This window comes from Myripristis murdjan, chromosome 7 (genome assembly GCF_902150065.1).
Source record: "Myripristis murdjan chromosome 7, fMyrMur1.1, whole genome shotgun sequence".
NCBI lineage: Eukaryota > Metazoa > Chordata > Actinopteri > Holocentriformes > Holocentridae > Myripristis > Myripristis murdjan.
In genome coordinates, this window is record NC_043986.1 from 9,992,303 (window position 1) to 10,014,239 (window position 21,937).

General features: G+C 40.4%; 1 protein-coding gene across 1 annotated transcript; it reads left to right on the top strand.

Annotated features, from left to right (window-relative positions):
• Nucleotides 1-4,257: 4,257 nt before the first annotated feature.
• Nucleotides 4,258-20,752, top strand: wrap73 (WD repeat containing, antisense to TP73). The gene is made up of 13 exons (XM_030055667.1): nt 4,258-4,405; nt 5,387-5,485; nt 5,665-5,817; nt 7,637-7,753; nt 15,914-15,986; nt 16,868-16,971; nt 17,350-17,436; nt 17,595-17,729; nt 17,965-18,042; nt 18,158-18,260; nt 18,540-18,665; nt 19,219-19,410; nt 20,528-20,752. Exons 2-13 carry the CDS (start codon nt 5,417-5,419, stop codon nt 20,638-20,640), a joined length of 1,350 nt encoding a protein of 449 aa, XP_029911527.1. The 5' UTR covers nt 4,258-4,405; nt 5,387-5,416; the 3' UTR covers nt 20,641-20,752.
• The last annotated feature ends 1,185 nt before the right edge of the window (nt 20,753-21,937 follow it).

The following is a 21,937-nucleotide window of genomic DNA, read 5'->3' on the forward strand; positions in this document are numbered from 1 at the left end:
TGCGAATGACACACACACATACACACAAACACGTGCACAGAATGAATGACAGAAAAACTACAAGGCTGGGTAATGGTGAGCAAATGGCTTGGCATATAAAACACACCAGGCTAGTTGAGGCTATTGTGTATAAGGATAGGCGCCTTAATTCAAGGTCACGGTATAAATATTCAACAGAGAGGAGGCTGCTGAGAACGCACACACACACACACACACACACACACACATACATGCAGATGCACACACACACACACACACACGCTTCATCCAGGTGTGATCACACCAGTGTGGACCCAGTGAGGTGGCACAGGGGTGTCAGGGGGCCTGGGCGTGCCTAGACCTGCCTGCTTCATCACCCTCTCACCCAAGAGGGAAGTGTGTGTGATGTGGCACCAAACACTTCCTTCCCTCTCTGCTTCTTGCAAAGACTAGAGAGTACCAGCTCCTCAGCCTCTTTCCCAAAATGCATCTGCATTACCCAGATTGCAGAACTAGTTAAACGCGTGGTAGGCCTTAAATGACAAGAGAGAGCCAACTAAAGCAGCAGTAAGTAGCATCAGCCAGAAGTTGATTTCATTGGCTATGTTAATACTTCTTTTAGGATAAGAGATCTGTATATGATTTTATTCCCAGTCTGATCGCAACTCCCTCCAGTGACATTTTGACTGAAAACTGTCTGCATTTATGATCATTTGCCTTTGCTGAAAAATGTGACATAAGGTGTAGTGTATGTTCCTTCTTACCTCAGTACTGAGCACATGTGATGTCAAACTCCTGCCCACTGCAAAAATGTGAATTAATTCAATTTGTGCGACTTTTACACATCTACTCACCGGATGCATCCCTCTCTACGCAAATCAGAAATAGGGATTTACTATGGGCTTGTATGCTTATATTTAAGTGACACAATCACACCTAGTTGTCAACACTTTTGTCCAAGTACTTCAAGCTGTCCAAATCATGTAAAGCCTGCCAGAATCATACAGGAAATTAAACAGACTACTGGCCTACCGCGTAAAGCTGGAAAAAAGGCTTTCTCGGGTTTCCTTCAAGTGTCCAGCTTGTTAAGTTACATAGGCTAATGGATAGCACAACCAACACAACATCCTGTCCGGCATATTGGACCTTGTGTCGCACCAGAGCTTACTATATTCACAGTTGCGCACCACAGCAGCGTCATATCTCCTTAGTAACCCCATTGTATGTCTGCACAAGGAAAACTGTGGCAAAGGTGCATGGGTTTAGAAATGCACGTTGCCTGCAACAAATCCTGAGCTATAAAAAAAAAGAATTCATCAGTGCCTGCTATTTTGCGACAATCAAAAGTTTAATAGGGCCTAAATTTAGCAGAATATGCAGAGTTTTTATGAATTGAATATCCATGATCCGTAAATATGGTTCTGTCAGTTTAAATGCTTATATCTCTGCTGCAGCATTATCTTTACATAACACTTATTATGGTCTGCTCTCAATCGATCGAAGACAGACCTAATCTTGAGAAGCACAGTAAATATTTGAAGTGATGTCATGAGTGTTGTTTGTTCCTTAAGCGCACTGATAGATGTTTTTTCCGCTATAATAATCTGTTGGATGCTCAAACGGGCTCAGTGTCCATGCAGAGGCCACACACTCCACTGGGGAGGGGAGGTCAAGCAGTTCGGATCACACAGAGTTAAAGACAGGCCCGCACACTCAGGCGCGCACGGAGCTCTGCAGCAGCGGTAAAAGTAAATCAGGTTCCCGCTATTCCCGCTGCGGCTGCCGCCTCGGAGCTCCGGCTGCGCTCGCAGCATCTTAATTGAGAATCCACCTGGACTCAGCCAAAAGTTTCACTTAAGCGGCAGGGAAGAGCCGCGATGCTGTTTTGCACCAACGAAAAAAAAAAAAAAAACTGTTATAGTGTTAAGATATTCCTGCGGAGACTTGGAGCGTCTGCAGTCTACCAAGTGCGCCTGACACTGACCTTATTATATGAGCCGACCTATTATTTCTACAAGTATGAGCTAATTAATATAGATCCTATATTCTATAACCCTGCCTGTGTGAACTTGCGGTTTTGCTGCGTGCATTTTTTTTTTTTTTTGATAGTTATAGGCTATTAGCTTATCCTATAGAGATTAGGATATTAGAAGATTTTTTTTTTTTTTTTTTTTTTTTTTTTTTTATGTAATTCTGTATTTAATCCCAGTAAATTATTAGCCAACAATAACAAACAGGCCAGGCCGATCAAAGACGGTAGAGGTAAAGAAAGCCCAAAATAAAATAATAATAATAATAATAATAATAATAATAATAATAATAATAATAATAAGGCATATTAATGCCTTATTAAACGTGCGTTTGTGATCGCACTTGATTTAAATTTTAATGCTCTGACCTAAAATCTTCTGTCAGTCTGTGGATGTAGCATGACTAAAATAACGGTTATTATTTGATGACCATCGATTAAAATAAAAGGCTCTATCTTTTTAGGCACAACAGCGTGTTACCTCTGGTTCACCCCAGCAACACGCCTGACAACCTGCTCCTCTAAAGTCTCTGCAGGCCTAAACCACGGCCTCTGGTGGCCTAGCGCCGACTGTTTCACCGTGCTCTAAGTTTGACATTGTGCCTCTGGTTTCTATTCACTTGTCTCTACTGTGGATCTGCATTCCCAGGTTACAGCACCCATGACAACGTCCACATACACTGCCTTCCCACGGGTCATTTCCTCCAGGAACACACGGCCCCATGTTGACAAGAAAAGATAATTTAATTTCAATATTGTATTAGTGATTCTGCCCTCCATAGTTCCAAGTCAAAATTTTCATTTGCCGACAAATGAGGGATTTAAATGAGGAGCGTTGTTGTTGAAATAGAAGCCCTAAATTGGTGTGCACACTAGTCATTGTTCTATTTTTTTTTAAATGGCTTTAATTGTTAAAGATTAAGTTTAAAACAGTTCGTTACAGTGTGTTTTTTCTTCAATTCAGCTTTTGTGGATGCTGTTGAACGGAATGATTATGAGCCTGCATGATGGCAATGATAAACAGTTCATACATTATTATTATGTCAATTTTAATTTTATTTTAATATATCGCAAGGGCTAATGCAAGGTCTAATTTCTATGAGGCCAATAAGATAATTTATATTATTCACGCAATGGCGCTTTATTATTATTATTGTTTTATTTTAGCCTCCCGGCTTTACAATACAGCAAGCAGACCTTCTACAAAGTCAGTACCCAATCATGTTGAATTGCAACCTGAAATCAACCACATATTTGTAAGAATGATTTTAGTATCTTTCTGCATGTTTTGTAAACCAAGTCTTAATCCTGCATTGTCAACAAGCTCATTTTTATTACAGCACTCAAATGGCCTTCTCAGTGAAGTACTCAGCCCTTAAAATCAGCCTTTGACATTCAAATAATCACGCAAAGAAAAATAAGAAATATCGAAATAAGGACAATGCCTATAAGAAATTACGAGGCATACGGAGGAAAAACTAAATCCTGACAGTACAGCTTTAGCCTAATGCCTAAATCATTATATCCACTTAAACATAAACCATAGGCTACTGGAAAAGAAAACGACTTACCAGAGGTTTATTGTGATCCCAGTCGAAATGCCTAGCAATTAAACTGCGCAGAGCACTTGCCTGTTTATTATCTAACATGCCAAGAGAGTGACCCTCCATACAATAAATCGATCTACTTCAGTATTTGATAACAGCGTTTGGAAATTATTGACTTTTCGGAGAAAAAAAATACGACTCTAAATAAGAGAGGAAAAAGAGAGATATTTGCTTGCTATTGGCCTACAGAGAAGTGTGAGCTTTGCTGAGGGGAAATGAAAGATGAAACGCTGCGCTGGGAGAGGGGAGGCGGTAGCCGCGGTTTGGGCGCTCATAGCGGGAAACCTGCGGCTCAGGGGGGATGGAGGTGAATATTAAGGCAAATAAATGAGAGTCTGTGCCTACAAGACTTTATTCATGAAACATAATTCCATGGCTGGGCAACTATAGAAGAATATTTAAAGGATATAATGGGGAAAAAAACAGACAAAAATACTCTGATGTATGGCTATTGTAAGCTATCACAGTCTGTATATTGTAAGTGCTTTAAATTTGGCTGCAAAAGAAAACATAATCAGTTGTTGCCATTGTACTGACACTGTAAACACACGCATGACCTACTGTACACGGACAAACGCAGAGAAGACACGTTGAACTACATTTCCCAGAAACCCATTCGCTGTGAGCAGGTACCTGATTGGACAGCGCCGCTCTGTCGCCAACCGTTCATATAAACAACCAGCAACAGTCAGACTTAACAGAGGAGAAACATGTGAATAGAGAAAGTTTTTTTAAACTGCCGGATTGGTCACGTCTCTCATTTAATAGAGGAGCCCAACATTATTTACGTGTAAGTTGTAAAATTAGCCGTGAGATTAAGTTTGACAAGATAAGCTACCTGTTAGCTAACCAGCTAAGGTACCAGGCTAGCTTGAATGAACTGGACGGCCAGGGGCTAACTGAACTGTTACCATGCTATTGGCTTATCCTCTTGACCTAAAATACACAAATAGCATGATTAAAATGACAGTTGGTTTGCGATGTAACGTTAGAGAAGTTGCTCTGCATTTAAGTTAACATTAGTTATCGTTTAACGTAGCTACGTTAACTTTGTGTTACCGCTAACATTGTTTCTGTGTGCAGGTTCACCTTTACTGTAAAGTGTTAAACCTTGTAGTTGCAGGCTTTCGTCAAGCAAACAAAGTCTTCTTTCCCCACTGCACTTTACTGGGTGTGGTTTATACTGATTAGGTGAAATGTTGCTATGTAACTGTTAATTGCTGTATTGATGTACGGGCAATTTTCTTTCCTCTCTTTTTTTGGTTTAAATGTGAGTTAACTTAACTCCTTCCTTCACTTGAGTAAGTTTTAATTTCATGCTTTGGATCACTCTGTGTAAGTTTAGTAAGTTAGCCTGTCCATGATATGTAATTTACATTAAACAGACATCTTAAAGTAAACTAAAGTTATTGTCAGCATACTTGAGTGCTTAACCACAACCTCTCTTTGCCAAAAAGAAAGTAACCGTATTTGTGCACATGTTCACTTTTTATATATATCATTTAAAGTTATATTTTACACTGTTTTAATGTCCCAACTCCAAGTGTTATAATCCATGGGCTTATGGCGCCATCTTGCGTTCATACTTGTTAACTACAATACTCAAGAGGCTAGGTAGTACCTGTCATCTCTGTCCCAGCCTGAATTTTACAAGTCCAAGCACAAGATATTTACTTCTCTCACCTGTTGAAGCTTTTGAAAAACCTCTAATGTATTTGTTTTTTAAGTTACCATGCTGGATCTTCGTTCAAAATTGATCTGTCTCTTCCAGTGTTGTAACTCTTGTGCTCATCATCGTAAGATGAATTTCTCTGAGGTCTTCAAGCAGTCCAACCAACTTTGCAGAGTTTCCCCTGATGGGAAATATTTGGTAAGTGAGTTTCTCCGTTATGGTTTGGTAAATGCCACTATTTTCATGCATTTTATGTACTAGAATTAATACTTGTAACAGTGATTGAAATGCCTCGGTTAGGTTGGTAATTGTAGGTGGAAAAGAGCGATGACCAGTGTCACACTCCTTCTGACCTGTTCCCTCCCTACACCCCTCAGGCTACCTGTGTGCAGTACAGGCTGGTGGTGCGGGACATCAACACCCTGCAGATCCTACACCTGTACACCTGCCTGGACCAGATCGTCCACATGGAGTGGTCCTCTGACTCCCTCTTTATTCTCTGTGCCATGTACAAGAGAGGACTGGTGCAGGTAGGAGACTGAGAACAGACCAGCAAAACTAGGATTGGGTTTAAATGTTAACAAGGACGTGGAAGAATTAGTTAGATTAGTTTGCATGGTATAATTATCAGTTTTAAGCAGTTATCTTACTTTTTTCAGGGGATGAAGAGGGAAGTCCTGAAATGATGCATCCCTGATTAAATATAGACTCTGTGACAGGAATGTACAACTGAGTGTGAAGCCCCTACTTTTTTTGCAGCACAGACATCAGTTAATTACGTTTTAGCCAGAGTTGAATCTGATATGTAACCGGTAGAAAAAGTCATATTCTGATAAATTTTACAGATATCGTAATTGTGATATGATTCACGAATTTTGTCATCATAGTATTCATCAAAATTTATTTATTATTATTTTTTTTTTTAAATGAATTTTGATGAATACTATGATTTTTACCCGGGTCTGTCCAAAGAAATTTTTCTTATCTCTGAAGAATACGATTTGTACGCCAGGTTATCTCTGTAACACCACAATACTTTATACCTAAAAAACAGTCTGTTTGAAATAGGTAAATAATTTAAGATGATTAAAATGTGAGAAGATAAACTTTGTCGAATTATGGTTAACATGAGCCAAAAAAGATGTTCTTAATGATTCTAATAATAAGCAAAATTCTGTTCAGCGAATTAGGAAGAATAATTTACAAACTGTAAGAGCTTTTTTTTTGTAAATGGCACTTCAATTTAGTGAAACTGTGTCTGTCATTTTTTCATGAAGTTTCAGCTGTGTATGACATTCGTTGGTTGTAAAACACTTTGACTTAACAAGAAGTTTTAGACTCATAATTTATTTTAGTCACAAAGATTTTGATGCTTTTTCTTCAATTAGAATGAATGTCATGGGACAAGGATATTTCAGGTTTTGTTCTGCAGTATTGTCAACTATATATTTGGCTATTATGCTGGCGTTATGTTTGACTCCTTTTGTTTTGTCTCAGAAAGTTACAGACAGATATCCAACACTGAATTTCTCCCCTGCAGATCAGTGTTGAAAAAAATGCTACAGACCTGATCTTACAAACTGTCTCTGATTTGATGTGTGATGGTAGTCTAATTATGGTAAATGCAGTACCTTTACATTTTAGCGATTAACCATGTAACCCACACATTACCAAAATAAATAATGTTATCAGTGACAGAAAACTCACTGGGATCCTTTTCAAAAGAAATTCACCATGTAAACATCAAGAAGAGCAGAAATACTCACTGGAATCGGTAGAGTTAAACAGCTCGACAACCATTTTAGTCAAAAAATCCCTCTAAACAAAAGGATGCAACTCATTTGCTATGATCAAGAATATTTCCCGTAATGTGTGCGTTTATTTATCTTGTAGCTTTTTGGCTCATCTTCAGCACGTCGACAAAAAATTTTAGATAGCTCCAAATTGTCACAGTTCTCTTTTAAAAATCTGTTCATCCACACAAAATATGATTATTGATTTTGACTCTATACATTTTATTTATCTAAGATCCAAATTGATTGACTGATGTTGTGATGATTATTGGTTTGTTAAAGCGTTAGTTGCAGGAACAACAAACAGCTGTGTACTTGTGTGCCATCACAAAGTTTCACATGCAGTCCAGCACAGTTCAAGCGGCTTACCTTTGAAGGGGTAACCAGCGCCAGTCTTTCATGGTCTCTGATGCTGCTCAGGTGTTGCTTACAGTTTATGGAGTACAAGTTGAGGAAGACACAAGGTGTGTGTGTGTGTGTATGTGGGGGGAGGGGTCAGTGGTGGCTGGTGGTTGTCCCTCTGTCACTGTCTCTCTTTGTCTCTCTGTCTCTTCAGGTGTGGTCTCTGGAACAGCCTGACTGGCACTGTAAGATTGATGAGGGCTCAATAGGGCTGGTCTCCTCGCGCTGGAGCCCAGACGGACGTCACATTCTCAACACCACTGAGTTCCATGTAAGTGTGAAGTCAATGCATGTGTGTGCGTGTGGGCACGCCCGTGTGTGTTTATGTGTATGTCTGTCTGGTGTCAACTGTTGCTGGCCCACAAGGAAGGGAGACCTGAAAATAGCCAGACACCAGAGCCTTCCTTGAACTGCCCCACACCCCCCACCTGCCGCATGTATTCAGCCCGATTTCATAGCCTCCCCTCCCCGTTAGCGTCCTGTCATACATGAGTCTCAAGTACCTCCGGAACACGGGTTCAGTGTGTATGTGCCCTTCCAACGCAGCTCTGGTATTTCCTTTGCCGGTTACCTGTTGCCAATGCCATGTTGACAGTAATAATGATAACAAGGGGTCTGCAAGCCCTTAATAGGCCTGAAAATGTCTTAAATTCAATTTGATGATATTAAAAGTCAATAAATACTCACATATTTGAATGTGTAAGATCTTGATTCATACGGGAACATTTTGTTTTCTCAGCCTAGTTCAGCTAATTGTGTGTTAATGTTTACTTGTTGCAAGTTCTTTTGAGAAAAAAAAGTAATGGGTTGATTTTTTTTTTTACAGTATTACCTAAGTGACATTTAAAAGACATATAGCAGTTCATAGAATCATCCAGTTAATAACCATCCATCGTGCTACTGCAGAAAATATAGTACTTACCTTTATACTTTACACAAAAGGTCTTTAAAAGCTTTACATCAAATATTTGACTCCCATAAATCTCTTCTCCATAAATCACCTTTCAAAACAAACTTACAAAGCGCATCACAGATCAAGGGGAAATAAAACAATCAGATAGATAGATAGATAGATAGATAGATAGATAGAAGTACTTTTTTGATCCCAAACTGGGAAATTCTTACATTACAGCAGCAATGGAAACATGAAATAAAATAAAATAAAATAGAATAAATACACAAATACATACAATAAAGCCTATATACGGTAAAAAATATAAACAATATAAACATCTAACAATATGTAATGAAAAAGTGTTGCTGCTCTGCTTTGTGCTAATTACAGTTGAAATTGATGGGTAAAGCAGCGTTTCCCCCACCATTACCCCCACATTATGAGACCCCTCCCCGCCCTCCTGAAAGAAAAAAAATATTATATTCATGCTATTTGTTTAATTTGCACTTTTGCCCTTATTTCGATTCAGCTCAGTGTGAGAGTCTACTGTGTTTTGATGTCATTTATGGCCATTCTAGTTTCCCAACAACTAGTTTTTAGCTAGTTTGACAACAACTATACAACAATACATTATTTTAAGTGTAATAAAAGCTTCCTGACAAGCTTAATTTCTTAATGTAATCTGTCTAAAACTAAAGATAGACATACATCGGTCAAAAAACATCTGAAATTCAGGCCAAAATATTTGCAGTTTTTAATCGCACCCAAGCTGAATCCGGCAACAGTGGCAATTATAGCCGCTGTCTTGCATGTTTCAGCTCTAAGAAGCTGTGCAGCTATATTAATAATCAGAGCAGGTTTTGATCAAATATTGCTCTCAGGCTTCTAGCAGCAGGCTTAACATTCGCTAAGAGGCTTCAGAATTAGGTTGCAGCTGATTAACAGAATTGGGAGGCCCAAATTAAACAATCTCACACTTGTTGTCAGTAAGCTGGAGGGAATTTGGGGACTTTTAATACTTGATGTCTATAAACCAGTGTTTGGCATGAGCAAGGCTGGTAGTAAGGCCGGCTTTTATGTGTATCGTACGCATATTGTATGGAAAGAAATGTTGTGTGTGCAAGTGATGTGACCTAAAGTGCATGTAGAATGGATGTGTATATTTTTTGCCCAGTATTTGGTAGTATAATTAGTTCATCACTTGATTTCAATGGATGTGAATGCCTAAAATGTGAATAACTAATTTGAAACACTTTATCAGAGTTGTGGTAACATTGTTTTCCTGTCACATCATCATAATTAAATAAACTCACATTCCATTACTCTGAATACCTGCCATCTGAGCTGTAATTTTTAAAATGTAGTCCACCTTGTAATAAAATGGATGCAAAAAAAATTTAACTCTATAAGGAGTTTTTTGGGGTGCCCCGGTGACACTGTAGCCTGTGTTTGAATCCAGCCCAGACCCTTTGGTGCATGTCATCCCCTCCCTCTGCTCTGTCTTTCCTGTCTAATAAAAGCAGAAATGCCCAAAAAATAATCTTTGGAAAAAAAGAATCAGGAGAGTTTAACTGCAGTTGATCGTTGAAAGGTCTGCGTAATTAATTGTAGAGTAACAGAGGTACAATGAATTTCTTTCCATGACTCCCCACTCTGTTGTTTCATATTCACTCTGTGCTTAGCACATGCCGAGGGGGTGAGAGGATACAGCCAATACCCCCTGTGCAATGGGTGGAATATGACTAGTGCACCATGTTATGGTGGGCAGCGCCTGTCATGCCGAACCTGACTCCAGGAATCATTTGACAGGTGTTGCAGCCCAGCACACAACTGTGTCTGGTCTGGAGAAGGGTGCAGGGAGTGCAAGCGTCTGTGGCATGTCTGCTTTGTGTCTGTCTGCATCTTCAGAAAAAAAAAAAAAAAAAAAAAAAAACGGGAATAGAATGGAGGCTCTTTCCTCATGGGGGTCCTGCATGCATAACACAGTATATCTTATGATGACAAGGTCTCAGAATGGAGTGTAACTGGACTTCATGTTCTATATAAAAAAGTCCAGCATTTTTCACTTGAAACAGTGCCAGCTAGGAGCATGTGTGTGTTTTAACTTTTGTAAAGTAATGGAAACACAGAGTGCTCACCCGGCAAGTTGCTAACTACTGGATCAGTTTTGAAGAGAAAAAGATGGCACAAACCTCTTGTCTCAATTGTGCAATGTTGATTGACTCCTTCTGTGTTTCAACATAAGGCATCAGGGTGGAAGAATTGAAAATGGATAAATCTGGTCAAAACAGAGTGCATTTTGATTATTTGACCATTGCTGGCATCACTAAAAATTGTCTAGGCCTTAAAGCAATAACCTAAAGGGCTAAGAGTAGCATCTGTGTACCAGATTTTGGATGATGGAGTGCTTCTTCTGGCTGTGTAACTCTAACAGTGCTAGCTTGAAAGATAAGAAGGTTGTGATAAGAAGGTTACAAGTTCAGGTCTGCAAAATAATTTGTCATAGTCAAGGTACTTAACTGCAGACTTTTCCAGTGTAATTGATTAGTAGCTGGCTGTAGAACATTTTGATCATATCGGTCAGCTGTCAGATGTGAAGGTAGTTTAATTATGTGAATGTGTTGCAGGACAACACATTTCTCTCACAATTTCTCATTGTTAAGGCCAGATTTTATCTGACTGAAAGAGTCTTGATTTTCTTGTTAGTTCGTTTTTCAAAGCATAATGATTGAGGAATTTCATGCTAGTGTGTGTCACAGTCACATGTTCTTGTCAGCCGTGCTTGGATCATGAAAATCCTGCAGTCACTCACTGTCCCTGAAATGAATAAACTGACCGCTGATGAGAAAGAGGTTCAGGTACTGTTGAGTGCTTCTTGTTAATGAGCATCTTTTCCTAATTAACTCTGCAAAACAAATTAACAGAAGCATTGTAGGTGATGGCTAACACCTTGCCAAGGGGCCCACTGACCTTACCTTCACCCCAGCCCAAGATTTCATTAAGGCTGTGCCAGACGGGTGTTCGTGTCAGGCTTAAATTACAGCCCCACTCATAAACAGCCTGCTATATTAACTTGTTTAGGGACAGCTGCTTTTGGTGTGGACCGTGCCTGTACGTTTGTGTGTGTGTCTGTCTACGTGTGGGCATATCTCTGTGGCTGGTTGGTGTGTGTTTTTGTGTGGCTGTCAAAGTGTTTTCTTCCTCACAAGAACAAAATATATTCAGCCGTTTTGATACAGACATATACAGTAACTTGTCAGCCCACAGCTGACATTGTTACATTAGGGGAAGGATTTACATCAGTCTGTGGTGCCAATAGGAGCTGCAGTGGCAGCTAGTAGACAACAGGTAGGCATGCATACAGTGTAGCCTAGACTCTCTTCCAGCCAGCTAGATATGATCCTGAGCTGTTCCTCAAAAAGACTTTGTTAACGACAACAGGGAAAGTACCCTGTCTCTGTTAGGGGACATACAAAAAAGACAGCTGTTTTCAAATTTGGGATGGCGCCATGTTGCAGATTTAAAGGCGCATTGCTGAAACTTAGCCTATGTATTGTGAGACTTCACCCAAGTCATCTCTTATTTGAATTCCAACCATTTATCTTAGGACGTCACAAAATGCCACCCATGCATCCACACTAATCCACCTTTACCGGCTGAGTAGCAATAAAATAAGCGTGGAAAAACTCGAGTCAAGGTCAGCATTGTGTTTTACCTCGCTAATGGTTTTTACATTGTTGGGATCAGATTAGCAATAGCTTGCATGGCCAGTGCTGTAGGGGCCGTGCTAACACATAGTATTGTTGGCAACAGTGCTATCAGACTAAACTGCTAACGTAAGCAGCTGCTGTGCTGCAATGTTGGACAATAGTTCACCCATACCTATGTCTGGGCTGCAAGAGGCTATAGATCCTTGGTAGAACCATGAGGCTGTAACAGGAGAAATGGGCTATATTGGTTTGAGATAGCTTCCTATGTGGAATGCCTACAGTCTAATCCTCTGCTGACAGATAGGCCTATATGGCATTGCATACACTTGCCCAGTCTCAAGCTCACGCCTAGGAGTGCAACCAGAATGGCTGAGAGATAGATTTTCTTCCAGGTTGCCTGTCAGTGACCCTTGCAGTATTTATTGTGTGTTGCCCACAGCTTCTCCTTTGGGGAATGTTCTCTAATTCTGTGGTTTTCTTGACACGAGCACTAGCCCATAGATATGAAACAGTAGGCTATGTGCTGGCAAAAGTTAGCTCCAACTAAGATGTAGCCCTTAATCACAGTTCAAGGGCTTCACAACGACCACATTGTGAAGCAGTCATTGGAAGACAATGCCTACCACCGTTAGACCTTCAATGAGAACAAGAATAATAATCCCACAACAACCTCCTCAGGCAAAAAAAAGGAAAATAAACTTTGTAAGAGCCTTGTAGGGAGGGAGATCTTGTTGCCTCCAGTGATCAAAAAAAAAAATACTGAAAGAAAGATTTATTTGTTATTATACAGCCAGCTGTGATCCCGTGCTGGCAACTCAGACCCCCAGCATAGACATAAAATTTTACTTTTCTGATTGATAAACAGCAGCTGTGTTGTGGAGTTCTGCCTTTTCACACCACTCTCCAGTCACAGGCCCCCATCACCAAAGCTGCTGCTCACCTTTGGTGAGGATACTTCATCCAAAGTCTAACTTTACCAGCTTCAGATCTCATTGCATACTGTCCCACATGGTGAAACGTTTCCCTCCTATTTTCTTCACTCTGCCCTCCTCCCACCCAGTTTAGGTTACACAGCCTTTCAGGTCTTGACCCCCCTCCCTCCTAGATGCCTTGAACCCCATGTGGTGGGTTCAAGGCATCTAAGAAGTGTTTGTATTTGTGTTTAAGCCATGTTGATGGTGGTTGCCATAGCACCATGTCTAGGGGGATGCCCAGGAAGCGTGCAGTGAGGTGTTATTACGGGGTCTACACAGCTGGATGTCCGGACCCAACATGAGGGTAGACACTTGAGCACAGATAGGTGACAGACAGTGGCCTAGTTCAAATGTCTGTCTGGACACTATGATGAAAGCTTTGTGAGTTCAACAGTCTTAGCCTCGCACACTACAATCAAAAATCATGGAAGGTCTTTGTTTAACAAAAATATGTTTTGAAAAGTCTTTTTGCTTAAGTAAAGTGTATGAGTGCAGAGATACTGACCATGGCCCTCACTCTTCAAGACCATGTGGTTGCTACAAGTCTCTATCAATTCCTGTGTATTATTCAGCTCATGAATCTGTAACTTCTCTCTAGGAGGCCCTGTGTGAGTGTTGAAATGGAAGCCATAGAGTGTTCTTGGCTGGCGTACAGAACAACTTTAGTTCAGTATTTTCACAGCTTTAACATTCACAGCACGATAAGACAGGGTGGTGGAGAGGCCTGCATGCACGCACATTAAATTGGCTTACTAAGCTGTAAAACAAGATTTAAGGGCCATGTATTTAACACCCTTAACACTGCAGTGGTAGGCTTATATATCCATGCTATTTGTATTGCTTGTAATGACTACCGTCTTTGGTTGTGTTTAAGAGGGGCGATGAACCAGACAAAGCTCTGTAGAAATTTATGTTGTAAATGGCACTGACATGCACATAATTTAGTTTGTCACTGTTTTTCTTAATGCTGCACAACACTGTGACCTGCCCAGTGTGGATTTTGGCTTTTAGAGGCAACAAGTAAGGCTGTGGTTACACTGTTTTTCAGTGCGATTTTTGTGATCAGGTGCACCAGATGGGAAATCAGCTGCATCTGCATATGTGTGTCCATTTTTGACACTTCAATGCAACCTCCCTTGGACAGTGATCGACAGCCCACAGGTTGTCCACACCTCACTGGATCCGAACTCAGTGTAAGCCAGGCCACCTTGGCAAACGATCTGGCAGATCGGATCCAAATGTGAGCAAGATCCAATCTTGAAGCGCACAAAAGTCGCACTGAAAACACAAGTGTGACCACAGCAAAGTTGAACACCAAGACACGAAAGCCTGAGAAATAGCAGAATACTGTTGTGTGTTGCTAAATAAAATATTCAAGTAATTTCCATCACAGAAACACAAGGGTGAATGTAGTTTGATCGTGAGTCACATTCATTACATTTTTAAAATATGATGCCCTATTCTGGTCTGTCTGTAAGATAAATTTCATCTTTCTTTCATTACTGTCTCTAACATTGTCAGTACTAATAAAGGGGTAGATGTTGGTACTTAGTTTAGGCAAGTATGCATAATTACCATAAACATTCATTCTTGTTTTCAGCCCTCCTCCTTTTCACTCCTCTTGACATTTGTCTCTAAGCAGTGGAATAGCAACTGTTTTTTCTGTTAACGTCCAACCAGTCAGCCAGTGGTACACACCACAAATGTTGTAACAGTGTCCCAAGGACTGGCATCTGCTCCTTGTTTCTTGAAAGTTAAGATGTCACGCTTTATTCTGAATGTGGTATAGAACTATGTCAGACTGTTGGCTCAGTGCCACACACTGTTGTTGGCATCAATCTTGTTCAAGTGAAACCACTGGGCACTTGACTGACTGCTGTCCAAACTGAGTGTTAACACTTGTGGTGTCTTTGTTATGCTGCTTTGTGGGCTGATAGTAATTCTTTGGCTCTGCCTCCAGTTTGTGAGACCGTGTTTGGCTAAACAACTCGCTGTTAATTTGTCACACTTGTGGCAAATATGTTAAGCTGGTAGAGGCCTACTCTTACCATTTCCGCTTGGGTACCACATTTGCCCACCATTCCTTTAATATGTAACTAGGTCATAATTTAATACTGTCTGATGTCACACAGTATTGGTCGGTGACATTTATGATTAACTCCTAGACATTTATTGATCCTCCATTGAGAGTTCATTCACTTTGTAAGTACACTGATACATACAATGCTCTTCATACTCGGGCCCCTTTAGGGAAAGTCTTACTCCTACTGATTGAACCCAATGATGAATGGATTCCATGCCAGGGTCTCATATAGCTGCATTGCTCATCGTAGACCTCTTCAAATGAAGAGATTGCGCACTCTCCTCTCAGTTGTTCCATTGTTCAGAGTTGGGCCATGCCGTCCTGCCCTGTTGTCTGCATGCTCTCAGCTGATAGATGCATCTTTGGGCTTTGAGAAGCACTCAGATGTCTCATTAGGTTAGTAGCTTGGCTGACTGAGCACTTATTAATAGACTACTGTTGGCACCCAGTCTCAGTATGCAACACTCATCATATCACAGCCTTAATCAAGATCTTCTTAGAGAAGACTAGTGGTTAAATAGCTGACATAGAGTTTAATGTCATCAGAGAGGGTGCCTGGTCCAAATGGCCACACATTTGTTCTAAGACTATCTCATTGGTGTCCGAAACAGCCATAGGCATCAAGTCCAGCCCCAGATCAAAGATGCCACTTTTACAGAGGGTTCTTTGATGTATTTATGCTCCCACCGCTACCTGTCAATACCGTTTGCTTATCATACTTTTACTGAGATATGAGCAACAGTTTCTTTCTTCTCTGGTCCCTTGACAGCTGAGAGTCACCGTCTGGTCCCTGTGCACCAAAGCTGTGTCTTACATCAAGTATCCCAAGGCATGTCAGAAGGGTAAGTATGAGGATTATATCTTTTTTTTTCTTTGCATGTGGCTCATGAGTATGTTTTACTCGGAGTACCTGAGGACAGGGCCACTAGTCTTATTGCCACAGCATGCCCCATGAATCACATACCGTCCTTTACCTTATGGAGCGACCCTGGGTGTCTGGCCAAATTATGGTCCTCTCTACTGACAGCTGTGCCTCTTCAGTAAAGGGGGCATGCTCTTCATAACAGACCTGTCAGCAGCTTGGGGAAATGATTGTCTCTGGCTCTCCTGCTTTTTCAGATGCACTACTATGCCCCTGTGTGACCCATGTATCCTCATAACTGTCATATAAATAATATAGCCAAAGTCGTCACAAACCACTGAGTTGATATAGGCAGTCTTGAATAATGGGGTTGGATGAGACAAACAAAAAGCAATGAGGTTATGTATTCAGTTATTGAAAATGGACAAATTTCTCCCTCTTAGCCAATAAGAACTTGGTAGTAGCATGACAACAGTGTTGGACATTTAATCTACAATGTTTTTTGATTATTATTTTGCCATGTATGTCATATTTGCTATACGCTGAAAGCGACTGACCTACTAGTGCGACAAATGTTAAATTACAAATATTTCAGGCCCTGTGATTGCCAAAGCGTCTCTGGAACTCCAACTGTGACTTTTTAGTCATTTATACCTAATCTTATAAGTTTCTATGTTAACAAACATAAGACCTTTTGCTTTACCTTTCATTTGAACTTTTTTCCTTTTATTGGCAAGTTTTGAAACCTGACTATCACAGTGTCACTACCATTTGTGAAAATAAGGTCTGATACATATAATTTACAGTAGCTGGATGTTGCTTATAAAGTATATTTCCTCCCTCACTGTCTTTCACCCACAGGCATTGATTTTAGCAGAGATGGCTGCTACATGGCCTTGGCTGAACGCCGTGACTGCAAAGACTATGTCAGTGTATTTGTGTGTGACGACTGGCATTTACTCAGGGTGAGTAGGAGATAAGGATTTTTTTCTGGATTGCAAAACAACTACCAGGGGATTTTTTTTTTAGCTGATATGAAGGCAGTTCAATTTGTGCAAGAAATGCAATAGGAGGAGAAGCTTTAGATAATTCACTAAATTCACTTATTACCATATTAATAATTATTCACTTAGGTCCCAAATGTTTCCATTTGAAAGTGTCCTTGAGCAAGACAGTGAGGTAAACTTTCATCGTCTGAGAAGCCGTGGAGATGTGTGTATAGATCCACTGAGAATAAAGAATAATAATAGAAAAAACTACAGTGTATGTGAATGCATAGAGTAAATAAATCAATATGTATGTGTTAGATGACCTTATGTGAGGTCCTTTTCACTTTGTTACAGCATTTTGAAACGGAAACACAGGACTTGGCCGGGTTGGAGTGGTCTCCCAATGGCTGTGTATTAGCAGTATGGGATAGCTGTCTGGAGGTGAGTCAATTAGCAAATAAGCGTATCAGCTAAATGCTTAAAAACAAGTATTTCATCTTGATCCCTAATGATTTAATTGTCCAGTTTCCTTGAGGAGAACATAACCTTGATACATAAGTGCTACTGTATCAGCTCAAGTGCATGTTTCCTCTCCACAGTACAAGGTGTTGCTGTATTCTTTGGATGGCCGACTGTTATCTACATACAGTGCATATGAATGGTCACTGGGGGTCAAGGCTCTGACCTGGAGCCCCAGCAGCCAATTCCTGGCCATTGGCAGCTATGATGAAAAAGTAAGGAGAAACCATACTGTAGATTACCTTCAGCACAGTTTCCATTATGGTAAACACAAATTACAGGTGGTTATTTTGTTAAGAATGTCACCTTAAGACATGGATTCACACTTCTACATTGAAAGGAAAGTGTAAAGTGGATGTAGTTTGGATGTAGTTTGTAAGTCATCGAGTGCAATTCATGTCACTGTTGATAACTGTGTAACGTACACTCAACTGCAATGCTGCCTGTCAGGTGCGAATCCTAAATCACATCACATGGAAGAAGATCACAGAGTTTGAACACCCGGCCACCATCAACAGCCCAAAAGCCGTGAGTATTTGCTGTGTGATATACGTTCATATTCATCTTCATGCTAATCAGCAGTCAGTATATGTTTTTTAAAGGGGTGAGGAAATATTTGATTTACTGTTGGTCGTGATTTCAGGTTGTCTACAAGGAAGTGGAGAGAAAGCCAGTTGTTGCCAATGATGACTTGTCACTCCACAACATCACGATGAGCAGCACTGTCTTCAACACCCAGAGCAAATGTATGTGGGCTTTAAGTAGCAAAGATACAGAGAGGAGAAGGCGGTTTGTTCACTTGCAGCTATGTCTAGATCTTTGCTGCTGCTGGCACACATTTCTTGTTCTGGTGCCCACTTTGGATCAGCCAGGCTCATCTGTTCAACTTGAGCATCTTTGATAGGGATCAGCATAGATTAGAGCTTTCATCTAATACAATTAATTTTGGCAGCTGGTAATGCATTTACCATTGTTAAAGTAATGTTTCACCCAAGTCTATCCTTAACTGTTTTGACCCGATTCAGATGAGATCTGTCCTCCACCAGTCCAGTTCCCTGTGGTCAAACCAGACCCGGACCGAGCCAACCCTAAGATTGGTGTCTCCACTTTGGCCTTCAGCTCAGACAGTCGCTATCTAGCCACCAAGAATGGTATGACTTCCCCACTGATCTCTGTCTTGAACCTGAGAAACAGGTCATTCTGTTATCACTTGATTTTTTTTTTGTTGATTTCCTTCAGTGGATTGATTTTGATGGCAAAGTTATCGTTTGCTGCAAGATGATTTCATGAATTTCATTTTACGTTCCATTAATAACAATAAAATATCGTAAAAAATAGTCAACTGCAGGGGTAAAGAGAGTACTGGTTATTTCTAGATCTTTTTTCTTAAAAACAATAATAATTTGGGAGTCACTGAAGTGCTGGGTATCGGTATAACTCAAAGCAAAAGAGGATATCGAGTTTCATTAATACAAGTGTGTTTTAATAGTGCTAAATGCCTCTTGACATCTTTTTGAAGTGTCACCTTACCACTTTTTGGTCCATTTAAAACAGTAACTGGGGCGTTCAGTTCCACAAAACTCCAGCAGAAAATTCATACAAACAGACTGCACTGGTGATTCTGCAGTGTTAGCAGCAGGGTCACGATTTCATGATGCCGTAGGCTGAGAGTGACTGACTGTCAGCCTGTGTCTCTCATTGTAGACAGCATAGCCAGTGTTGTGTGGGTGTGGGACATGCAGAGGATGAGCCTGGAGGCTGTGCTGGAGCAGACGTCGGCCGTGCGCTGCTTCCAGTGGGACCCCCGACGCCCCCGACTGGCACTGTGCACAGGCAACACCAAGCTCTACCTCTGGTCCCCCACAGGATGCGTGTCCGTCCAGGTCCCAGCTGAAGGTAACAAGCAGTGTTGTTAGATTTGGAAAGCTTAGTCCTCCATGGCACAGAAAGCTTTATCATTAGGCTCCCAGGTTTAGGAGAAAGTCGTCCTGCATGTCAGAGGCCCCAGTGGCAGTCAGAGACAAATGTTAAAATTCTGATGACTTTAAAACTCTGAAATCTTTTGCGACATGTCAAAATACTAGACGCTACTCCTCGTAGGTGGTTGGGGTGGAAGTAGCAAGGAAATTTGCTTCCTGTTAGTGCCAAATTCTGCTTCTGTTGATTCTAGCTTTCTCCCAATGTAGCACTTGCTTATCAGTTCTTGTGCACGGAGAAAATTACTAGTCCCAGTGATTCCAAAATTTCATTGGACAAATTGAGCAAAAATAGTGGGGATGAGGGAACATTCAGACCCCACTTGCCCACTGGCAAGGCGAAGCAGAATATTATGCACAGACATTAAATCATTCACCAAAAATGGTTGATTTGCAACAGATATGATGTTAAGAGGGGGTAGCTTTGCAGTGCATGTAGTGGGTATTACAGGTTTAGATTAGCAGGTGACATAATGTAAATTATGTAAGTTAACTGAATTCTTTGGATAACTGGTAATTGCGACTGATATAGCAGCAACTCTCCATCCTGATTTGGAGCTTTCTGTCAAAAGCTTTGATTGAGAGGATTTCTTGTGAGGAGCTGGGGGTAATTATTACTATTGCACCCCCAACTGAAGGAAATTAAACCGATTTACATTAAGATTGCCAGATCTACCCTGCCAAAACTCCATACCATCACACATAAAAAATTCTAGATCTACCACTGGGTAAGACAGGCTTCTTTTTCATAAAAAATCTTGACTTTTGCAACTTTAAGCATGTCAAGCAACTTATGATATTGTGAATACTTTTACCCCCATACAATATAGCAAGTATATGGGGAAGTAAATTATCAGACCTAAACTGAAAATGTCATTTCATACCTTTAGCATCAAGAGGGTTACCTAAGTCAAAATAAAAGCACATTCTCATATGAAAATACCCTGATGAAGGAATTTCTTGTTAAAATATGAATCTGTAAGTAACAATGTGTATATGTGTATTGTCAATGTAATTGTTTCTCTCTCTCCTGCCAGGTGGCTTCCAGGTCCAGTCTTTAAGCTGGCACAGCAGTGGAGACTCCCTGATGTTGCTTGGAAAAGAGCAGCTGTGTTTGTGCTACATGGACACTGACCAGGAGGACAAGTAAAAAAAAAAAAAAAACAAGTGAAGAGCAGCTGGAAAACACCTCTGACTACTGAGCCACACTCCCATTCCCATGCCCAGTTGACCAGGATTGTGTTAAGCTGATGACCAAAAAACTCACAGACGTACTGCTGTGACAAGTCACCTCAGTCACTGCTGTTTCCTGTGACTATCCAGCAGCTACTTAACTTCCCCCACAAACATAATTACTTTGCTTCCTGAGGGCTAAAAACACACCGTCATCATACAAAGTCCTCGTTTCCGTGTGCAGACCTGTGGCAACTCCCCACGCTGCAGTTTCACAAGGCCTGCAGAGTAGCTTTCTTTTCTTGAATTCAAGAAAATGTGGAAAGATGGAGTACTCCTGGCTAGACTTGACATTCCTCCTTTGAGACTTTTTTTTGGGAAACATCACTCACAAACTTATTGTAGTTTTTCAATGAACATATACTGAAGCACTAATTCCCGAAACTGTGTAAAAATAGAAGTTTACAAAGTTTTATAGATTTCACCTTACTTTATTTTGAAGCATTTTGTATGTAGTTTACCATGAAATAGTGAAATTATTTTTCAATAAACTTTGTTACAAATAATGCAGTTTAAGGTCAGTTACTATGCAAATATTTTAAACAGCAGGACAATACCTGGATTGAGATTGAGCTCCAACATGGTCTAAGTGTTGGCTGAGAGAGGGACAGGAAAAAAATCAGGATTGGGAATTTTAAGACTGAAAAACTGGACAGCCATCAACTGAAATTTTCATATTGTGTGTCCCTTGATAAATCCATGATCAGCCACCAGTCATGATCTTCTTTCTTTTCCCTTGTATCATCATTTTACCATAACTGGTCTTGGGTGTTACATTCCCTTCGTCTCTTTGACTCTCTCACACACTTAAACTTGTGTTCGGTTGTTCTCTGTTTTCATCTTGAATTTGAAGCACCATCCAGTAATTCATGGCTCAAAAATTATATTTCTTAGCTGTGGTAAAAACATAATGTGCAACATTTCTGTTTTCACAGTGCTGTCTGATGGAAAATGAGAAAGCAAAGTTCAGTCAAGAAAGCAGACATGAAAAAAATGGTTGATTTTTTTTTTGTTTGTTTTTGCAATGTCTTGCCAAAAGAATAATTTATGAAAAACAGGCTAAGTGTCTTACAATACTTCCCATGTTCTCTTGAAATAATCATTGGGATACTGGAAGCTGTCCACAGAAGAAAAATGTTTTCTCTATTCATTATTCTAGTCCACAGTCAGGAGTCGAAAAGTGCATATTTTTTCCCAGCTTCAAGGATCCACCT

What these genes read in the sequence shown, in the direction of transcription:
- wrap73 (XM_030055667.1), top strand. Translation starts at nt 5,417, where the DNA reads ATGAATTTCTCTGAGGTCTTCAAGCAGTCCAACCAACTTTGCAGAGTT. An exon ending in TTGGCAGCTATGATGAAAAA is followed by an intron (nt 17,730 to 17,964) that starts GTAAGGAGAAAC and finishes GCTGCCTGTCAG; the next exon opens with GTGCGAATCCTAAATCACAT. An exon ending in CTATCTAGCCACCAAGAATG is followed by an intron (nt 18,666 to 19,218) that starts GTATGACTTCCC and finishes CTCTCATTGTAG; the next exon opens with ACAGCATAGCCAGTGTTGTG.